Source organism: Prunus dulcis, chromosome 1 (genome assembly GCF_902201215.1).
Source record: "Prunus dulcis chromosome 1, ALMONDv2, whole genome shotgun sequence".
Lineage (NCBI taxonomy): Eukaryota > Viridiplantae > Streptophyta > Magnoliopsida > Rosales > Rosaceae > Prunus > Prunus dulcis.
Window position 1 is genome coordinate 36,113,333 of NC_047650.1, and position 16,303 is coordinate 36,129,635.

General features: G+C 38.9%; 4 protein-coding genes across 6 annotated transcripts; all 4 read left to right on the top strand.

Annotated features, from left to right (window-relative positions):
• Positions 1–665: 665 nt before the first annotated feature.
• Positions 666–8,308, top strand: LOC117630463 (peptidyl-prolyl cis-trans isomerase CYP95). Of its 3 annotated transcripts, XM_034363179.1 has the most exons (14): positions 666–746; positions 1,439–1,584; positions 1,741–1,795; positions 2,048–2,136; positions 2,415–2,439; positions 3,650–3,688; positions 4,051–4,168; positions 4,348–4,475; positions 4,634–5,003; positions 5,414–5,535; positions 5,986–6,193; positions 6,283–7,176; positions 7,291–7,362; positions 7,663–8,308. In XM_034363179.1, exons 2-14 carry the CDS (start codon positions 1,507–1,509, stop codon positions 7,994–7,996), a joined length of 2,532 nt encoding a protein of 843 aa, XP_034219070.1. In that variant the 5' UTR covers positions 666–746; positions 1,439–1,506; the 3' UTR covers positions 7,997–8,308. The 3 variants fall into 3 exon arrangements, with proteins under 3 accessions (XP_034219070.1, XP_034219074.1, XP_034219079.1); XM_034363183.1 differs by lacking the exons at positions 666–746; positions 1,439–1,584; positions 1,741–1,795 and adding an exon at positions 2,246–2,294; XM_034363188.1 differs by lacking the exons at positions 666–746; positions 1,439–1,584; positions 1,741–1,795 and adding an exon at positions 3,220–3,352 and having other exon boundaries at positions 2,053–2,136.
• Positions 8,309–8,946: 638 nt separating this feature from the next.
• LOC117616620 (cytochrome c oxidase subunit 5b-2, mitochondrial-like) lies at positions 8,947–11,433 on the top strand. Its single transcript, XM_034345995.1, has 6 exons — positions 8,947–9,277; positions 9,714–9,790; positions 9,906–9,956; positions 10,708–10,777; positions 10,879–10,958; positions 11,103–11,433. The coding sequence occupies exons 1-6, from the start codon at positions 9,091–9,093 to the stop codon at positions 11,145–11,147; spliced, it is 510 nt and encodes a 169-aa protein (XP_034201886.1). The 5' UTR covers positions 8,947–9,090; the 3' UTR covers positions 11,148–11,433.
• A 110-nt stretch (positions 11,434–11,543) lies between these two features.
• Positions 11,544–12,866, top strand: LOC117616619. The gene is made up of 2 exons (XM_034345994.1): positions 11,544–11,952; positions 12,046–12,866. The coding sequence occupies exons 1-2, from the start codon at positions 11,803–11,805 to the stop codon at positions 12,760–12,762; spliced, it is 867 nt and encodes a 288-aa protein (XP_034201885.1). The 5' UTR covers positions 11,544–11,802; the 3' UTR covers positions 12,763–12,866.
• A 1,558-nt stretch (positions 12,867–14,424) lies between these two features.
• LOC117615399 (ammonium transporter 3 member 1-like) lies at positions 14,425–16,303 on the top strand. Its single transcript, XM_034344475.1, has 3 exons — positions 14,425–15,039; positions 15,253–15,538; positions 15,762–16,303. The coding sequence occupies exons 1-3, from the start codon at positions 14,425–14,427 to the stop codon at positions 16,301–16,303; spliced, it is 1,443 nt and encodes a 480-aa protein (XP_034200366.1).

Here is a 16,303-nt window from a genome sequence, read left to right on the forward strand (position 1 = left end):
CTTTGACACACTTGTGACATCCATTCTTACAGTTCACATTCTTATAGTTCACATTTGGAGCATAAAGAATTTGTTATATATTTTAACGAGATTGATTTTATGATAAATTGCAATTATTTATTGTCAATAAGGTTTAGCTCAATGATCTTATTTTTGAACTCTCACATCTTCGCAATGTGTGTGAGAGAAAACTCCTCCCGCTTATATATATATATAAACACACTTATTTACAAGGCGACACTTGATAAATTATTTTATTTCAACCCCTATAATAGATACAAAGACTAGCATATGTACTCTTTTAAGTATTTTAATTAAAAACGAGCGATTTATAATTTAAGTAGTCAAGAGCATTCATTATGCAGCACATGAACTCTTAATTCTCCATCTTTCAATATCGATTATATAAAAAAATTATTTTCATTAAGAACTTATGGGTGATAAAGTTAAAATAGAAAGAAAAAAATAACGCATACAAATTCATCAAAGAAAGATGCAATGCAATATGCAAATGTTTCCCTCATAAATGGAAAATAACATTTTTAAAAGGAAAAATGAAAAGGGACAACCCAGGCGCGAAGGACAATATTGTCCAGATCCCACTAACAAGAACAGGGACAGTCTAGTAATTTCCCTCCCAGCAGAAGCAGCTAGGCCCCTTATATATGTTGCGGCACTTAGGTATTTTTCGACAGACCTCACTCTCTCATCTCGTCGTCACTTTTCTGTGGCTCAGCGTCTCTCAGGTGAACTCTCTAGGGTTTCATTGCTTCTTTTTCCAGTTATAACAGTTCATTTTCCCTCTATTTAGTCGGGTAAATCTAATGTTTACGTACATACAAATGTATCGTAGTTATTTTTATTTTATTTTAAATTTTCTTTAATTTATTGCTGTAGCTGTGAATTCGTAGTTGTAAATTTCGCTGAGAAATAAAGCAAAATATGTGTTTAGTTTAGCCTGATGCTGTAAATATAAAGTTTTACGCATGCATTTGTTTTTAGGGTTTGTGGGAAATTAGCTAGGGTTTAAGGTTTCGGAGCTTGATTTGGTATTTGGACAGTGTGTGGGTGTGTGGGTGTGTGGGTGAGGAAAACTGTGTTAGTGACGTGTTTGATTAAGGATTACCTTGACATTTTTTGATCTGGTTCGCTTATTAAGCGCTTCTACTGGATCCATGACAATATTTAATCTAATTATTCCTGGTGTTAAACTTAATGGATGTCTGCATGTTTAGATTCTTACTGGTGTTAAGTGGTTTTAGTCGTGGATTACGCCTGGAACTGTGACAATTTCTGTGTCCAGTTTGGTCGTTTTTACTGACACCTTGAGTTCCAATTTACATGGAGAACATAGCATATTGTGCTGGGGTAATTGAGTAATAGTTCAATTTTTAGTTTTTATTTGTCAGTTTACTAATGACTTTGGTGATGACCTCAGTGATGTACGATTACTTCATTATATCAGTGGTTATATCAGCTTGAGTTTCATTTCTGGAAGACAAAAAAATGACAAAGAAGAAGAACCCCTTGGTTTTTATGGATGTGTCCGTCGATGGTGACCCTGTTGAACGAATGGTTTTTGAGGTACTGTTTGTGAACTAAATAACTAGTGGATATATCTTCTTTCAGCTTAATGAATGACGTGGTTCTTGCTGTTTGTCTCCTGCTCCTGCTATGTGACTATAATTGCATTTCCTTTTGAGTTTGACCTTTAATATTTCCTTCGCAATTGTTTTGCAGCTTTTCTCTGATGTTGCTCCCAAAACTGCAGAAAATTTCCGTGCTCTCTGTACAGGTAATATATGCTGTAACTTTCATATAGCTCGTGTAATGACATATTCGTCTTTGATAACCAACTTGTGTTGTGCCCACGAATTCCTATATGGACATGAACACTCACCTAATCAATTTCTTGTAATGATTATAAGATTTCACTTTTTTTTCCCCTTTGTGGCCAGTGGAGGTAGTCAGTTTCAGGGAGTATTGTATCAGACTATAACCAGAAGGCTTGGTTTTCTGATATCTTATTGTTTTGTTGAATACTCAGGGGAAAAGGGAATCGGTCCAAAAAGTGGAAGACCATTGCACTACAAAGGGTCTTTTTTCCATCGCATTATAAAAGGTTATATAGCACAGGTATGCCTCCTTGCCTTACTTTTAGTTTTGTCTTCATAGAGGGTTTTCTGGTTGAGCATGCCTTAGCAGTGGTTTGTCTTTTAGTCAGTTACCCTTGTTTATTCTGTAGGATACAGGGCTGATGGTCACGACTGCTTTTCTTGTGATATAGTTTTAAGGTTGTATTTACTAAGTTGTGTATCCTCAAAATTTTACTAAGCTTTGTCATGCTCAAACCAGTTCTGCATTCTCTATTCCTTTTTACCTAGAGGGATTAATGACTCTTGTTTATTTTGCAGGGTGGCGATTTTATCAAAAGAGATGGTATGTATTATGTTTTCTTATTTCTCTGCAGTCATTACGTTTAACGTCCCATTTCTTCCATCATCTTGCATATTAAACCTAGACCAAAATCATGTGTCACATTGTCTGACTCTTAAATCATTCAATTAGATTTTCCTTTTCTTTAAGCAAAGGGTTTGATTAGATTACCAGTTCTTTGGAAATGCAATGAGTAGAAAATAGAGAACTGTTGATGAATATAGGTTTAAGTTAACAAATACTGACTTTCAAGAAATTCTATAAGAAATAAAGGGTTGATTACAGTAAGGTAAAACTTATTTTCATGCAATGATAGTAGATGAAAGAGCATGCTATTTAGTTTAAATGATGCTTATAATAGTGTTAGAAAAGTACAATTACCAAAATAAGATGGCAGATTGCAGTCTGTTTTAGATGAATGCTGTTAAATGGTAAATGTAATTTCATTTAGGCTTTCGCATTGTGATTTGAACACCAATATTTGTGGCTGATAATTATATTGATGTTTGTCGAGTAGGAAATTTATTGGAAAATACCAATGCTGTTTTATGCATCTTGGGGTTCTGAGTTGACAAAAGGTGTTGACTTTGTTATAATAATTGAAGATCAAGTTCTGATTGTGTCTATTAGGTCTTAAGTTTACTTCTTTCTCGTTAGCGGTAAAAGACTACGGCTCTGTTATGTTTGTGCAAATACCGTTTATCTTATTTTCCTGAACTTTTGCTTTAGGGTTTAATTCATAAGTCCATGTTGGTTGAAACTATGATGGTTTTGGAAAATCAGGAGGGTCTTGCTTGAGCTAAAAATGAAGTGGTATAGAACTAGGTGGGAAGGAGATATCCAGAATAGCCTGTAACACAATCGTTTCCAACCATGATTCCCAAGGTCCCTAGATTGGGATAGGGATCAATCCCTGGTGAGCTGACCTAGAAGCATAAATTGGATCTTGGGCTGTATAGCAATATGAGTTGTGATATCTTCATTGCTTTAAATCTATTGTTGTAAAATAATTGCTGTAAATCAACTTTTTTATAATTTTAAAATTTTATTTTTTATGAGCAAAAGTTTAGTACATGAAAACTACCAAAGACAACATTATTTTGGTAATGCTGCTCATTTTATGCATTTAAGCCTAATGATGCCAAGGGTTGTTTGAGGTCCTCCTCAACATGACTTGAATTTGAGTTTTACGTCTTTTATGTTTGTTCTGCAGGTACAGCTGGTGAAAGCATTTACGGTGAGAAGTTTCCAGGTAACAGTGTGACCATAGCATTTTCTTCACTTTCTCTCTCTTCAATCTTTCTATAAGCCCAAATATATACTCGTGTATATCAATATACTATGTTGACTTCACTCTTTGGTGTCTAAATATGTAGCCATTTTGCTGCCCAGTTAGTTTGGTAGTATTAAGTACTTATGATTGTGTCTCATAGTCACAAGCTTGTTTTAGTAGGGATTGTATTCATTGCTAAAGAAAATGGTTGTTTATGAATGTGCCTAGTTCTTTCTGTTAGTATGTGTTTGTTTTGTTGTTTAGTTAAGTAATAGTTCAACATTATTTATTTTGGGAATGTTCCTGAGTAGTACTAAATATTAGTTGACATTTTGCTTCAGATGAGTCGCCTGTGCTAAAACACTCTGGACCTGGCATTCTATCTATGCCTGTTGCAGTTCGTGACTCTTTAGGTTCTCATTTCATTATCACCTTTGCGGCTAACCACAATCTTGACAGGTATGCTTTTTTGTTTGTTTGTTAAATTTTTTTTGTAAATAATTCTTACTGTTCCCTGTTTAGTCTGTAGTCTCATAAATTGGTGGTAATTTCTGATTTCCTCAGTCAGTTCAATAGCTTGATCAGATGTTTTGGTTTCTTCAGTCTAATCATAGTTGTGTTTGTGTTTCACTTTTCAGAAAGCATATAGTTTTTGGGAAGCTTGTTCAGGGGCATGAAGTCTTGAAAAAGATTGAAAATGCGGGTGATGAAGATGGGAATCCAACTGTATTAGTTAAAGTCATCAATTGTGGTGAACATAACGAAGGTAATGATTATGGAAGAACTAGTTTGGAGTATCTTACCTAATTTATGAGCAATATGAAATAGTATTGGTATCTAAGGGCTATAAAAAGCCTGAGTTTTTCTGTAGGACCATACTTTTTAATATCCTTAATTGTTTTATTTGAATGTTTGTATGTGCAGACAAAAAGAAAATAAGTAAAGTGAAAGTGGGAAAGGATGCTTCTTCAGATGCTAATAGTCATGAAGTGAGGCGGAAGGGAAAGCACAAGAAATCTTCTAGAGATAGAAGGAAGAGGAGGAGAAGGAGATACGATTCAACATCTGAATCAGACAGTTCCTCTGATTCTGAATCGGAGTCGTCCGAGCCAGATAGTGATTCTGATTCATATGTGTCCTCATCGACTGATGCTAGTTCTTCAAGTGATGACAGGCGTAAGAAAAGAAAGAGATCTTCTAAAAGAGACAAGCATAAACGTGGAAAAAGGCGGGATAAACGGCGTGACAGAAAGCGAAGGCGGCGGGATAAGAAATCTAAGACCAGATCAAGAAGGTTGTATGCTGAATATTTATTTATAATTCTAAAGTCCCTTTTCTGGTTCACCCATGACTGCTCAGACTTTTGTATAAACAATTTTTGTGTACTTACCACTTGAGCACTTGCATATGTACGGCCACTGGTCCTTGTCCTGTGTTGTTAAAAGCGTTGTTAAATTGGTTGATGTTGCCTGTTATGTGTCTTAGTTGTTAGCAGTGGAAGAGAGCTGTGTCTTAATTTACATTTTTGGATCATTGGGAGGGAGTAGTTGAAGGTAGGGCAGTGCATAGTTGGTCATGTGGATTCATTTTTGTTGGGTGAAACAAAACCGTTATATATTATTTTTCTAAATAGGAACACCTATTTGAAACATGGTACATGTTTTATTAAGTCTACAATCTGATGTTTTTAATTCTGTTCTTAAGGGCATCGGACGGTCTTACGGATACCGACAGTGAAATTGAAAGTGACAGTGACCATGAACATGATGGCCTTGATGCCAAAAGGAAGGATCGAAAGTCTCAGAAGGACACTTCTGAAAAAGCTGGTACTTTAACTAATTTCTTATGCTTCCATTATGCATTCTTAAATTGGGGCGCTTCCATTATGATAATTATTGTTGCTGTGCTTTCAATAACAGTTTCTTGTGTTTTATTTTTCCAGAATATATTTGATTAAGCTGCCATCAGTTTTTTACCTTAAGATCCTACTTGTTCATTTCCTTCGGTTTGGTACTTTGTTTCTTTTAATTAGGGGGCTGGGGGGGTGGTGTTTGGGTTGGACAAGTGAGCAACAATAAGCTGTTAGTGTTTGGGTTGTTGCAATAAGGGTTTGGGGTTCACCATCTTATTAGTGAACGGGTCAAACCGATGCTTGAACTGTGATTTTTGTTATCATTTACCTAGCCCACCTGCATGGAGTACTCAAGACACTGTTTTTGCATTCTCTTACTAATTGATTTGGGTCTTATATTCATGCTTTTCTGTAATTTCTGCAGTTGGAAACCAATCCCCCAATGCCATGGACGATGGTGCTGCGTCAGTTCACCATAAAAAGAGGGAGGAAGCAGAAGTGCTTGAGAAAGAAGGTGCATCTCCCAAGGAGAATGGAGAGAAGCGGAGCAATGGCCATGGAGCAGGTGTTAAATATGACAAAAGTGCAGATAGACAGCCTGACATAGTTGATGATCACCCAGGAAAATCTAGGTCTTCTTTCCATTCTTGTCACACCTCAGTTATTCTTTATGCTTACCGATTCTTCCAGATCTGGTATTTTATTAAAAGTTGATGAGCAGGAGCCGAAGCTTGAGTCCTAAGAGGGCCATGAGTAAGAGTATGAGTATTAGTCCCAGGAGGAGTCTGACTAAGAGCCCAAGCTTAAGTCCCAAACGGAGTGAAAGCAGGAGTTCAAGTGTTAGTAGAAGCCCTCCTCGGGCCCTTCAAAGGAGCAGGAGCATCAGCAGGAGTCCTGTTAGAAGTGATAGCAGTAGAAGCCCAGCCAGAGGTTTCAGCAGAAGTCCAGCCAGAGGTTTCAGCAGAAGTCCAGTGAGGGGCCGAAGGGGTAGGAGTCCAGTGAAAGCGCGGTCTCAAAGAATCATCAGGAGTCCTGTATCCCGCCCTAGACGAAGTGTAAGCAGGAGCCCACCAAGGAAAACATCGCATAAATCATTCAGCAGAAGCCCAGTAAAAGTTCCAAGAAGCATAAGCCGAAGTCCACCTAGAAAAGCACCACATAAATCAATTAGCAGAAGTCCTGTCAGAGCTTCAAGCATAAGCAGAAGTCCACCTAGAAAATCGTTGCTTAAATCAGTTAGCAGAAGCCCTGTAAGAGATTCAAGAAGCATAAGCAGAAGCCCAGTGAGATCTTCTCGAAGGAGTGCAAGCAGAAGCTCTGGTAGGGTTCCTTCTAGGAAAAGCACTAGCCGCAGTCCGTTCAGAGCCCCGACTGGGAATAACCGTCGTAGCTATTCAAGGAGCCCTAGCCCAGTAGTGCGCAGGGTAAGGTCACCTCCATCACCAGATCGGGGGAGGAGCTTGTCCAGAAGTGTTTCACCTGATGGGTCACCGAAGCGCATTAGAAGAGGGCGGGGTTTCAGTCAGCGATACTCTTATGCACGGAGGTACAGAACCCCTTCTTTATCTCCTGTGAGATCTTATCGTTATGGTGGTGGTCGAAGTGATCGTGATAGGTAATTGCAAGTCCCTGTTTTTTTAGCAAAGCTCTTTTACCATATTATGTAGTGTGGATCATGTGGTGATTGAGTGTCTACCCTCTTTTTGTATATGGCTGTTCGTGTTTCTAGATATTCAAGTTACAGAAGGTCCAGGTACTCCCCGAGGCGTTATAGAAGTCCACCAAGAAGAACACCTCCTAGGTATGTGATCTTGCCTCTTATATGCTTCTGCTTTATGTACTGCACTTGACTAGATTTCAACAATGAGGCTGCTTATGTTGAGTTGCGTGTTGGTAAAACTGTATAGAGTCGAGATCTTGTTTGGTGCTTTTACAAGATTAAAAAAATGACAAAATAGGTAAATGCATATGTGCAATACAACTTCTTGGCAATTGGCCACGGAACTTTTTGATGCCATATACTAGTGTTTCTCCTTCATTGTTCTGTTTGTGGTGGATTATGCAACCTTTGACTGTGATTTCTTTTAACACTTATCTGCAGATACAGAAGCAGAAGAAGCAGAACTCCTGTATCACGCAGCCCCCGTTACCGCAGCCGACACTATAGTCGTAGCCGTAGCCCCATCAGGAGTCGTAGTCCCATTAGGAGCCGTAGTCGGTCTCCAGTGGAGGTGGCTAGATCACGTGCCTCTCCTCGGGTTGAGAGGGCAAGATCTCCTTCTAGAAGCAGGAGCCCATCAGAATCAAGGTCCTCTCCAGACTCCAAGTCTCCAATTCGAACGGGGAAAGCCAGGTCTAGATCATCATCGTCGGGAAGCCCAGACGGAAAGAAGGGCCTGGTTTCTTATGGTGACGGTTCCCCGGACTCGAGTTGAAAGATAATATTGTAGTAGCAAAGGGGGTTGCTTTATCCCGCTTTGCCTGGAGCGCCTAGTGATTGGTAGTTTTTACCGGTGTTATCGACTGTAGCGTAGATTATCAATAATTGGCACGTTTAAGCATACATGTTGAGAAGTGAATATTATGTGGGTCAATATGAGGCATGCGAAATTGTTGATGTGGTTTTGTTGTAGTAGATGGAATTTACCCATGAGAATTATGCAGCTTGCGCGAGATGTCATAATTCTATGTTTTTTTGTAATTTGAGATCATTTGATTTGATATACATTCCAAGGTCTTTCACATAATGGCTGTTTCAGGTTTCGTTGTGGGTGTGTTGACTTTCGGCTGTCGTTGACTGGTCACTAACCTGGGGTTTTCTGTCTGAACTCCTGAAAAAAATGGAACATTGTTCACAAATTTCCCCTACTTTGGAAAAGTGGAATTTGTCAAAATCAATGTCTAAAATGTTAGTATTGGGCAAATGACTTGTAGTTCCGAGGATCAAACCGGTCAGTTATTAATGGAATTTCTTGTCGGCTTTCTATAAAATACTCCGACATGATCAATTTCGTTTATGATTTTAGGGCATGTTTAGTGTTTCTAAAAAACTTACAAGTGCTTTTGGGTTACAAGCCTGTTTAGGAGAAGCACTTGAATTTTCAATAAATTTTTTGACGTTCTTCTAATAATAGTACTTCTAAAAAAGCGTTGATGAACAAAAATGTTTCTTACAGAAACATTCCCAACGAGACGTTAATTTAAGTTGGAAATGTGAGTAAATTTTTTTATTTTTTTGTTGGAAGAGAGAAAAGTTACTAGGACCAGCTCCAAACATAATGATTAGTTTGAATGAATCAAATACTACCTTTCTTAGTGGAGATTATCCTATTAAAAAGATTCACCCGATACGAAGGATAGTTGACCCGACCCAATACAACAAAAATGTCAAAAATATAAAAAAAAAAGGAGCCAAAATTCTCGCTCTCTGACTCTCACAGCGACACTCGCATAAAAATTGGCAGAGATAGAGAGAGAGAGAGTCAAAGAGTAACAAATTGTTTCTGTTTGTGACTCAGACGCTGCAAAAATGTGGAGGCGAGTGGCATCTTCTTCCTCAGCTCAGCTTCAAGCCCTCGCATCAGCCTCATGCAGATCCTCATCTCTCAATCTCACCCGTCGGTTCCTAATCTCTTCAGCGTCTTCCCCTTCTTCGACGTCGTTGCCGAGATCCCCGCCTCCCTCCTCCCCCCACGCCACCGGCGCTTCCTCTTCTGGTGCGTCTCCATTTTCTTTGTCTTTCAGAGAATTAGAAATGAAAAAATAGTCAACTTTTTGTGTTCAAGTTCAACTTTTGCTATTGTTCTGATCCTGATTGGGTTAATCACGTATTACTTTTTGTTCTTGTCTGTTTGGTTACCGGGAAAATGTAGGAGAATCGAGGCAAAATTAGTTATTGTTGGATTTCGAAAATCAAATGTAGAATTGGGTCTTAAGATTATGATTAAGTTATTAATCAAAATCTAAAATTTCTCGCCGCCGGTCCCCCTGTTGGCTCTGTGGTACAATCACAGGTCAACAGGTCCTGGTTCTACTGGCCCGTTAACAGAAAATTTAGAATTTCTAATATTGAAACCCTAATCTTCAGTGCGATCTGAAGAGTTGGAAGTTTTATACATAATGTGTTGATTATGTTCTTTTCGTGATATCAAGCTTTGAAGAAGAAGGTTGAGGATGTCATGCCCATTGCAACGGGTCACGAGCGTGAGGAGCTTGCGGCCGAGCTTGAGGTTAATGATTACTAATGTTGTTTTTGCTATTTTTTCTTTTTACGTTTTAAGAATATGAGAGTTACTGAATTATAGGCTATTTAGTGGTTTGATCTCATTATATGTTTGTATGCAGGGAAGGAACGTTCTTGAAATCAATTATCCAGTGGGTCCTTTTGGTACCAAGGTAGTGGTTCTAATTTAACTCATGCTTTTGGTTGGATTTCTTTCATTATAGTTAATCTGTAAAGTGGGAAAGAACTTCAAGAATTTCTAATATGTTCTTGCTACTTCATTCACAAGTGTGTTTGATAACTGTGCTCTACGACACCATGAGTGGAAATTTTTATACAATTGAAGCATTTCTTAAAACAGAGAAGCAATTTTCTTTCACTCCATATTCAAAGATGTATGTCTTGCATGTGGCACAGTTTTCACATTATTTTTGGTGACAATAAGTTTACATCTTCTCCAATGCACTTCGTCTCTTTCAGCTCCATTTCCCCAATAATTAACTTATTTTCCCCCTTCTGCATAATCAAAATCATATTTATGAAGAAGGGGAAAATGTTTAATGTTACCACCACATTTTGCATTTCACCCTTGTACACGATGCACTTGCCATGAGCACCTAATTTAGTTGAAAAAAATGGACTAATCGTCTGGATCTTAGAAGTTGTTTCAAGCAGGTGGGATGTAAGTCTTTTGAATGTATACCTAATCTTGATAATTCCTAATAATTTGGGGATTCCCCGTCTCTTTGGTCAAGTAATTAAAAATATGCTTACCACTCCTCTTCGTGCATCCTACCTCTCATTTCCGCGTGTAAATTCACATTGGATAAGAAAGTGTACACCATGTCTTCCATTAAACTGACAATATGTGGTCTTCAATCAACATTCTAATGTGACTAATCCTATTATATGTCTGTCTTGCAGGAAGCACCAGCAATAATTAAGTCCTACTATGACAAAAGAATAGTTGGATGCCCTGGTATTGAGGGAGGAGGTATGGTACTCCACTTCGTTACATCTTTTCTCGTTCCTTCACAACTAAGTCATTCCACAGTTACAGAGCTAACTGTAATTTATGAATATTTATGTCTGCAGAAGATGAGCATGATGTTGTGTGGTTTTGGCTGGAGAAAGGAAAGCCACATGAATGCCCTGTCTGTACTCAGTATTTTAAGGTGACTGACTGAGCCTTATTCTTTCTTTATATGTACTCTGAGGGATGGTGAAATTTTTACTTTGAAGTCTTTTTAACATCTTAGTACTGGATAAACTTACTTGAATGAATAGACTTCTCTAATTTATGTTAAATTTTGTTACAGTTGGAAGTGGTTGGCCCAGGAGGTCCTCCAGATGGTCATCATTGATCTTGCTAACAAGTTTCTTGCGAAATTAAAATTTTGATTAATGTGATGAGGAGGCAGTCTTTATACTGTGTAGCTTCAATAATTCTTTTTTGTTTGTTTACCGGTGATGCTTAGTTGAGAGATTGTGCCCGACGAGGCTCGAGTCGGTGATAATTTTGGTTTCATGGTCTGTTCATTAGAATTCGATTCTTTTGAGTCGCCAGTAGTTTTGAATTGTGTCTTAAGATCAAATAATCGATGACTACATTTTTTTAAAGAAAACTTGATGGCTATATTTTGATCGTAATACCTTCTTTTACTTTCTATTTATCTATTCTAAGGCAATACCAGTAAAAAGTGAAGGGTAAAGAGGAGTAATGTGGATGTGAAATTCTTTTCAGCCAATTAGATGAGAGCCATTGCCCATTGGATCGCTTAGTATTTGCTGCTTGTCTTTGTCCTTTGTATTTGGGGACTCGTGAAGCTCGATACAATGCTCCAAAATTGCTTGTTATGGGGACCACTAAGACCAAAGATTTTGGAGGATATTCCAAGAACCCTATTCAACTAAGCATTGGAATCATCTACATTTTTGTCTTAAAGTCTCAAACTTGGGTAAATCATTTTTCTTGGTAAGTTGGAATGCATAAGCCTCAACCCTGAAGACTCTTTAAGCATGCCAAGCCCAACTCTGAAACCAGTGCTGCAAACAATGTCGTCTGCCCGGGTTCGTGAGGTTATCAGGCAGTGCCTCTCTGAGGCGCAGTCATCAGACTTTCATGAAGCGGAGCAAAAAGCTCTTCAGACCCTAGTTTCCATCACCAAGGTCAGTCCCCTAAACAGGAACTTGCTTGCACTAACAGAAGGAGCCATCCCTGCCTTACTTACCCTCTCAAAATCTTCCTCCGACATCATTCAGATTCTCTCATTGTCCATCCTCTTCAACCTCTCCCTCAACCCTGATCTAAAGCAATCTCTTGCAGATATCGAAACCATTCACCACCTGAATTCCATAATTGCCACCTTGAACTCAGAAGAGTCTGGCAGAGTTGCTTCGTCTCTGGTTTGCAGTTTGGCAATGCTTGACAAGAACAAGGCCAAGTTTGGGGTGGCAGGCACCATCCAGTTGCTTGTCAAGGCCATTGCCGGTCCCCGCTGTCCTGCTGCTCATCACCTCCTTAGCTCTCTAGCCGAGCTTGTCCGGTTCCATGGGAACTGCACACTGGCAGTGAGAGAAGGAGCTGTTCAAGCTCTTATCCAAGTGGTGGAGAGCACCGATGGCGAGGATCTAGCTGGAACTTCTCTTCTGGTTCTAGCCCTTCTTGCAAGGTTCGATGAAGGATTGAATGCTCTGAGAAAAACTGACCAGATTGTGAGTAAGATGGTAGATGTGTTGAAGGGGAGGTGCATGCTGAGCAAGGAGGGTGCAGCTGAAATCCTGCTTCTCCTGTTTGAGGAAAGTGAGGGCTGTGTGAGAGATGCTTTGAGGCTGCCGGACTTCTCAACTTTGATAGCTGATATTTCAGTCAGAGGATCGGCTCGAGCTCGAGAGAAGGCGGCTTTGCTGCTGAAGAAGATCATGGATGCTGACTTGGATTCTTATGTGGATGCAAACCCCATGTTTTCGCAGTGGTAGTAACTGGTAGCAGAGAGAGAGACAGCTATTATTAGTTTTGGAGTTTATGTTATGTCCCTTTGTTCAGACTTTGTTTTACAGAAGGTGCTTGATAATGTGAGAGACCTCTCTCTCTCTTTCAAAACATTAATCTAAAAAAGTTCCCCTTCCAAAACTAAAAAGTCTATACAGGGAGCAAAAGCATCAAACTTAAATCTAGAATAATTAGAAAACAGTGAAAAATAGAGGAAATATCAAGAATATTGATTAATTCCAGAAACACCAGAAGAAAATAAGAAATAGTTCAGGTAAAATTATAGAACCAAAAAATGGTTGGACTTCATAGTTCCTAATCATAACAGTAAGGCGTGACTCTAATACCGCCACACGGTGTTATTAAGGTAATCGAAATGTCATGTTAATTATTCCTGACAGACGACCTGCTTAAGTTCAAGTTCAACTATTTTCTGTTCATGTGCATATAAGCAAAACTCAGAAAATTGCTACATGAAGAAACAAAAAGTGAAGAAAAGTCAATACATCATCTTCATACAAATACAATACCAATTGCTAAAAACGTTTGGTGTATCAAAATTAGCTATTCGTGTGTTTGGTGCACCTTCAGACATCTGATTCATCACAGAGAATGACTCTGAGACTGGATGATCCAGATCATATAGATTCCACCCATACACTTCTAAAGTGGTCAACCCAATTTTCGTTTTAAAATAAAATTATTATTCTAGTCACTATAACTAGTAAATTCCTCTGGAAAAAAAAGGAGTAAAACATAATATGGACAGTATAATCATGATATGAAATATCTAATCTATCTTCAACTTTTTAAGAACCATCATTTCTACACGTTTTTGGTGTGCATTTTACTCAAAAATTTCATCAAAGTCAAATATTTATCTTAATATCTGACCTTTTTAAAAAAAAAATGGTAATATAGATATCTTTGTCAATATCCAAAACCCTCAAATTTTCTGTCGATATTTCCAATACCCTTGAATGATTTACTTCATACATTCCCACCCCGATTTTTAACTCTTTTTATTTTAAATTATTTTTCTTAAAATGGTTGATGCCTTGGAATTTTAGAATTTAAACTTGGTTGTCTTCTGGTGTTAAGCTGTCATAAAAAAAAAGTCCCATGCAAATGCTTTTATGTAAATACAAACCATTTGGAGCTCCCCATGTCCTCCTGTCAAAGACAAACTTTCCATGTTTGCTTTGATCCCTTTTGATCATCACCTCTTTCTGTTTAATATTCCACTAAAAATATTTAAAAAAAATTTTCACCTCTAACTATGATGTGCTCTACCTTGTGATTGGGAGAGAGAGACCAAAACGGCTGAAAGGCATCCTTGGAAATACCGTTAACAGCGGTTGGAATACCCGCCAAATGTCCAAAACTGCATGTAGCAGTTGGGCACCTAAGACAGAAAAAGAACACATTGTTTAGCAACAACAAATCAAATTATGAGTTCAAATGAAACCAAAGATTATACATCACAGTGACAGCTTTTCGTGAGAAACAAAACCCCAATCCTCTAACATAAAAGCACAACTTGATTGATGCTAAATCCACAAGTTTCACCACATAGCTTGATCTAGAGCACATTTTGTGTAGTGTTAGGGTGTGGCACATAAATTTTGGAGTGAGAAAAGGAAAGCAAAATGAGCAACATCACCTATCCATCTCTGCCTAGCAACCTCCTACCGGATCCTGCTAGTCCGGACTGGATGAACAAAGCTGACAACGCGTGGCAGCTGATAGCCGCGACGCTGGTTGGCCTCCAGAGTGTCCCGGGGCTCATAATCCTATACGGTGGTGCAGTGAAGAAGAAATGGGCTGTGAATTCAGCTTTCATGGCACTCTATGCATTTGCTTGTGTTCTTGTTTGTTGGGTTGGGTGGGGATATCATATGTCATTTGGGGAAACTCTGATTAAGGGAGTTCCATTTTGGGGGAGAGCTGATGTGGCATTGAACCAAAAGTATCTCCTGGAGCAGGCATTTAGTGGGAAGTTCCCAAATGCTACAATGGTGTATTTCCAATTTGTGTTTGCAGCAATTACTTTGATTTTGATTGCTGGGGCCCTCTTGGGTAGGATGAACTTTTATGCTTGGATGCTGTTTGTGCCTTTGTGGTTGACCTTTTCATACACCATTGGAGCATTTAGTATCTGGAGCCCTAACGGTTTCCTCTTCAAGAAAGGACTGATAGATTATTCTGGTGGGTTTGTGATCCATTTGTCTTCTGGAGTTGCTGGTTTCACAGCAGCCTATTGGGTAGGAAAAACCTTCTTCCTCATTCATCTTGGTTTTCTTTCAATTGCTAATCTGTGATATGAAGAACATTATGTAGCAAAATTACTCTCTCTTCAAGTTTGAAGTCTCCCTTATGTTTCACATAACACCATTGTATAAAAAAAAAAGTTTCAGTTCATTTCTACATTTGCTGGAAAATATGATGATCATGTTGAATCTAATTCGATGATGCAGGTTGGTCCTCGTTCGAACAAGGACAGGGAAAGATTCCCTCCCAACAACATTCTTCTTATGTTGACTGGTGCAGGACTCCTCTGGATGGGCTGGACAGGGTTCAATGGAGGAGACCCTTATGTAGTCAGTGTTGATGCTTCCTTGGCTGTCTTGAACACTCATGTATGCACTGCTACCAGTTTGCTCACTTGGCTCATGCTTGACCTCATTTTTTTCCGCAAGCCTTCGGTCATCGGGGCAGTTCAAGGCATGATCACTGGTTTGGTTTGCATCACCCCAGCTGCTGGTAAGTTCACAAAGCTACAAAACCAGCACACGTCTAAGCATAAAGAAATTAGTACCAATTACTAACGGCCATTGTCCCTAATTTTAGTGGCATGGAAGAAAATGCATGATTAATCTACAATACCAAATTAAAAGTTTAAATGTATGACTTCTATATCAGAAAAAAGGAGAAGAATGAAAGATATATTAATGATATCCTTTGTTGCACTTTCAATCTCATGCAGGAGTTGTGCAAGGATGGGCAGCCATACTAATGGGGCTATTTTCTGGCTCAATTCCTTGGTTCACCATGATGGTTGTCCACAAGAAATCTGCGCTCCTTCAAAAAGTTGATGACACAATGGCTGTTCTGCACACTCATGCCATCGCCGGCGCCCTTGGTGGAATCCTCACTGGTCTCTTTGCCCATCCAAGGCTCTGCTTCCTGTTCACTACCTCATATGGACAGTATGTTGGCCTATTCTACGGTTTTAAAATGGAAGTTGTCCATACCGGGTTTCGTCAACTGGGAATTCAACTTCTTGGGATATTTTACGTTGTCATACTAAATGTTGTAGTTACCAGCCTTATATGTGTTTTGATCCAATTCATCGTGCCTCTAAGAATGTCCGATGCGGATATGGAGATCGGTGATGAAGCAGCTCATGGGGAAGAAGCTTATGCCATCTGGGGTCAAGGTGAAAAGCTTGAAAATTCTAGGTATGGATATGATGTTGAGTCGTCAGCCAAAAATAGACATGCTGCTGGCCAAATTGAGATGGCCTAA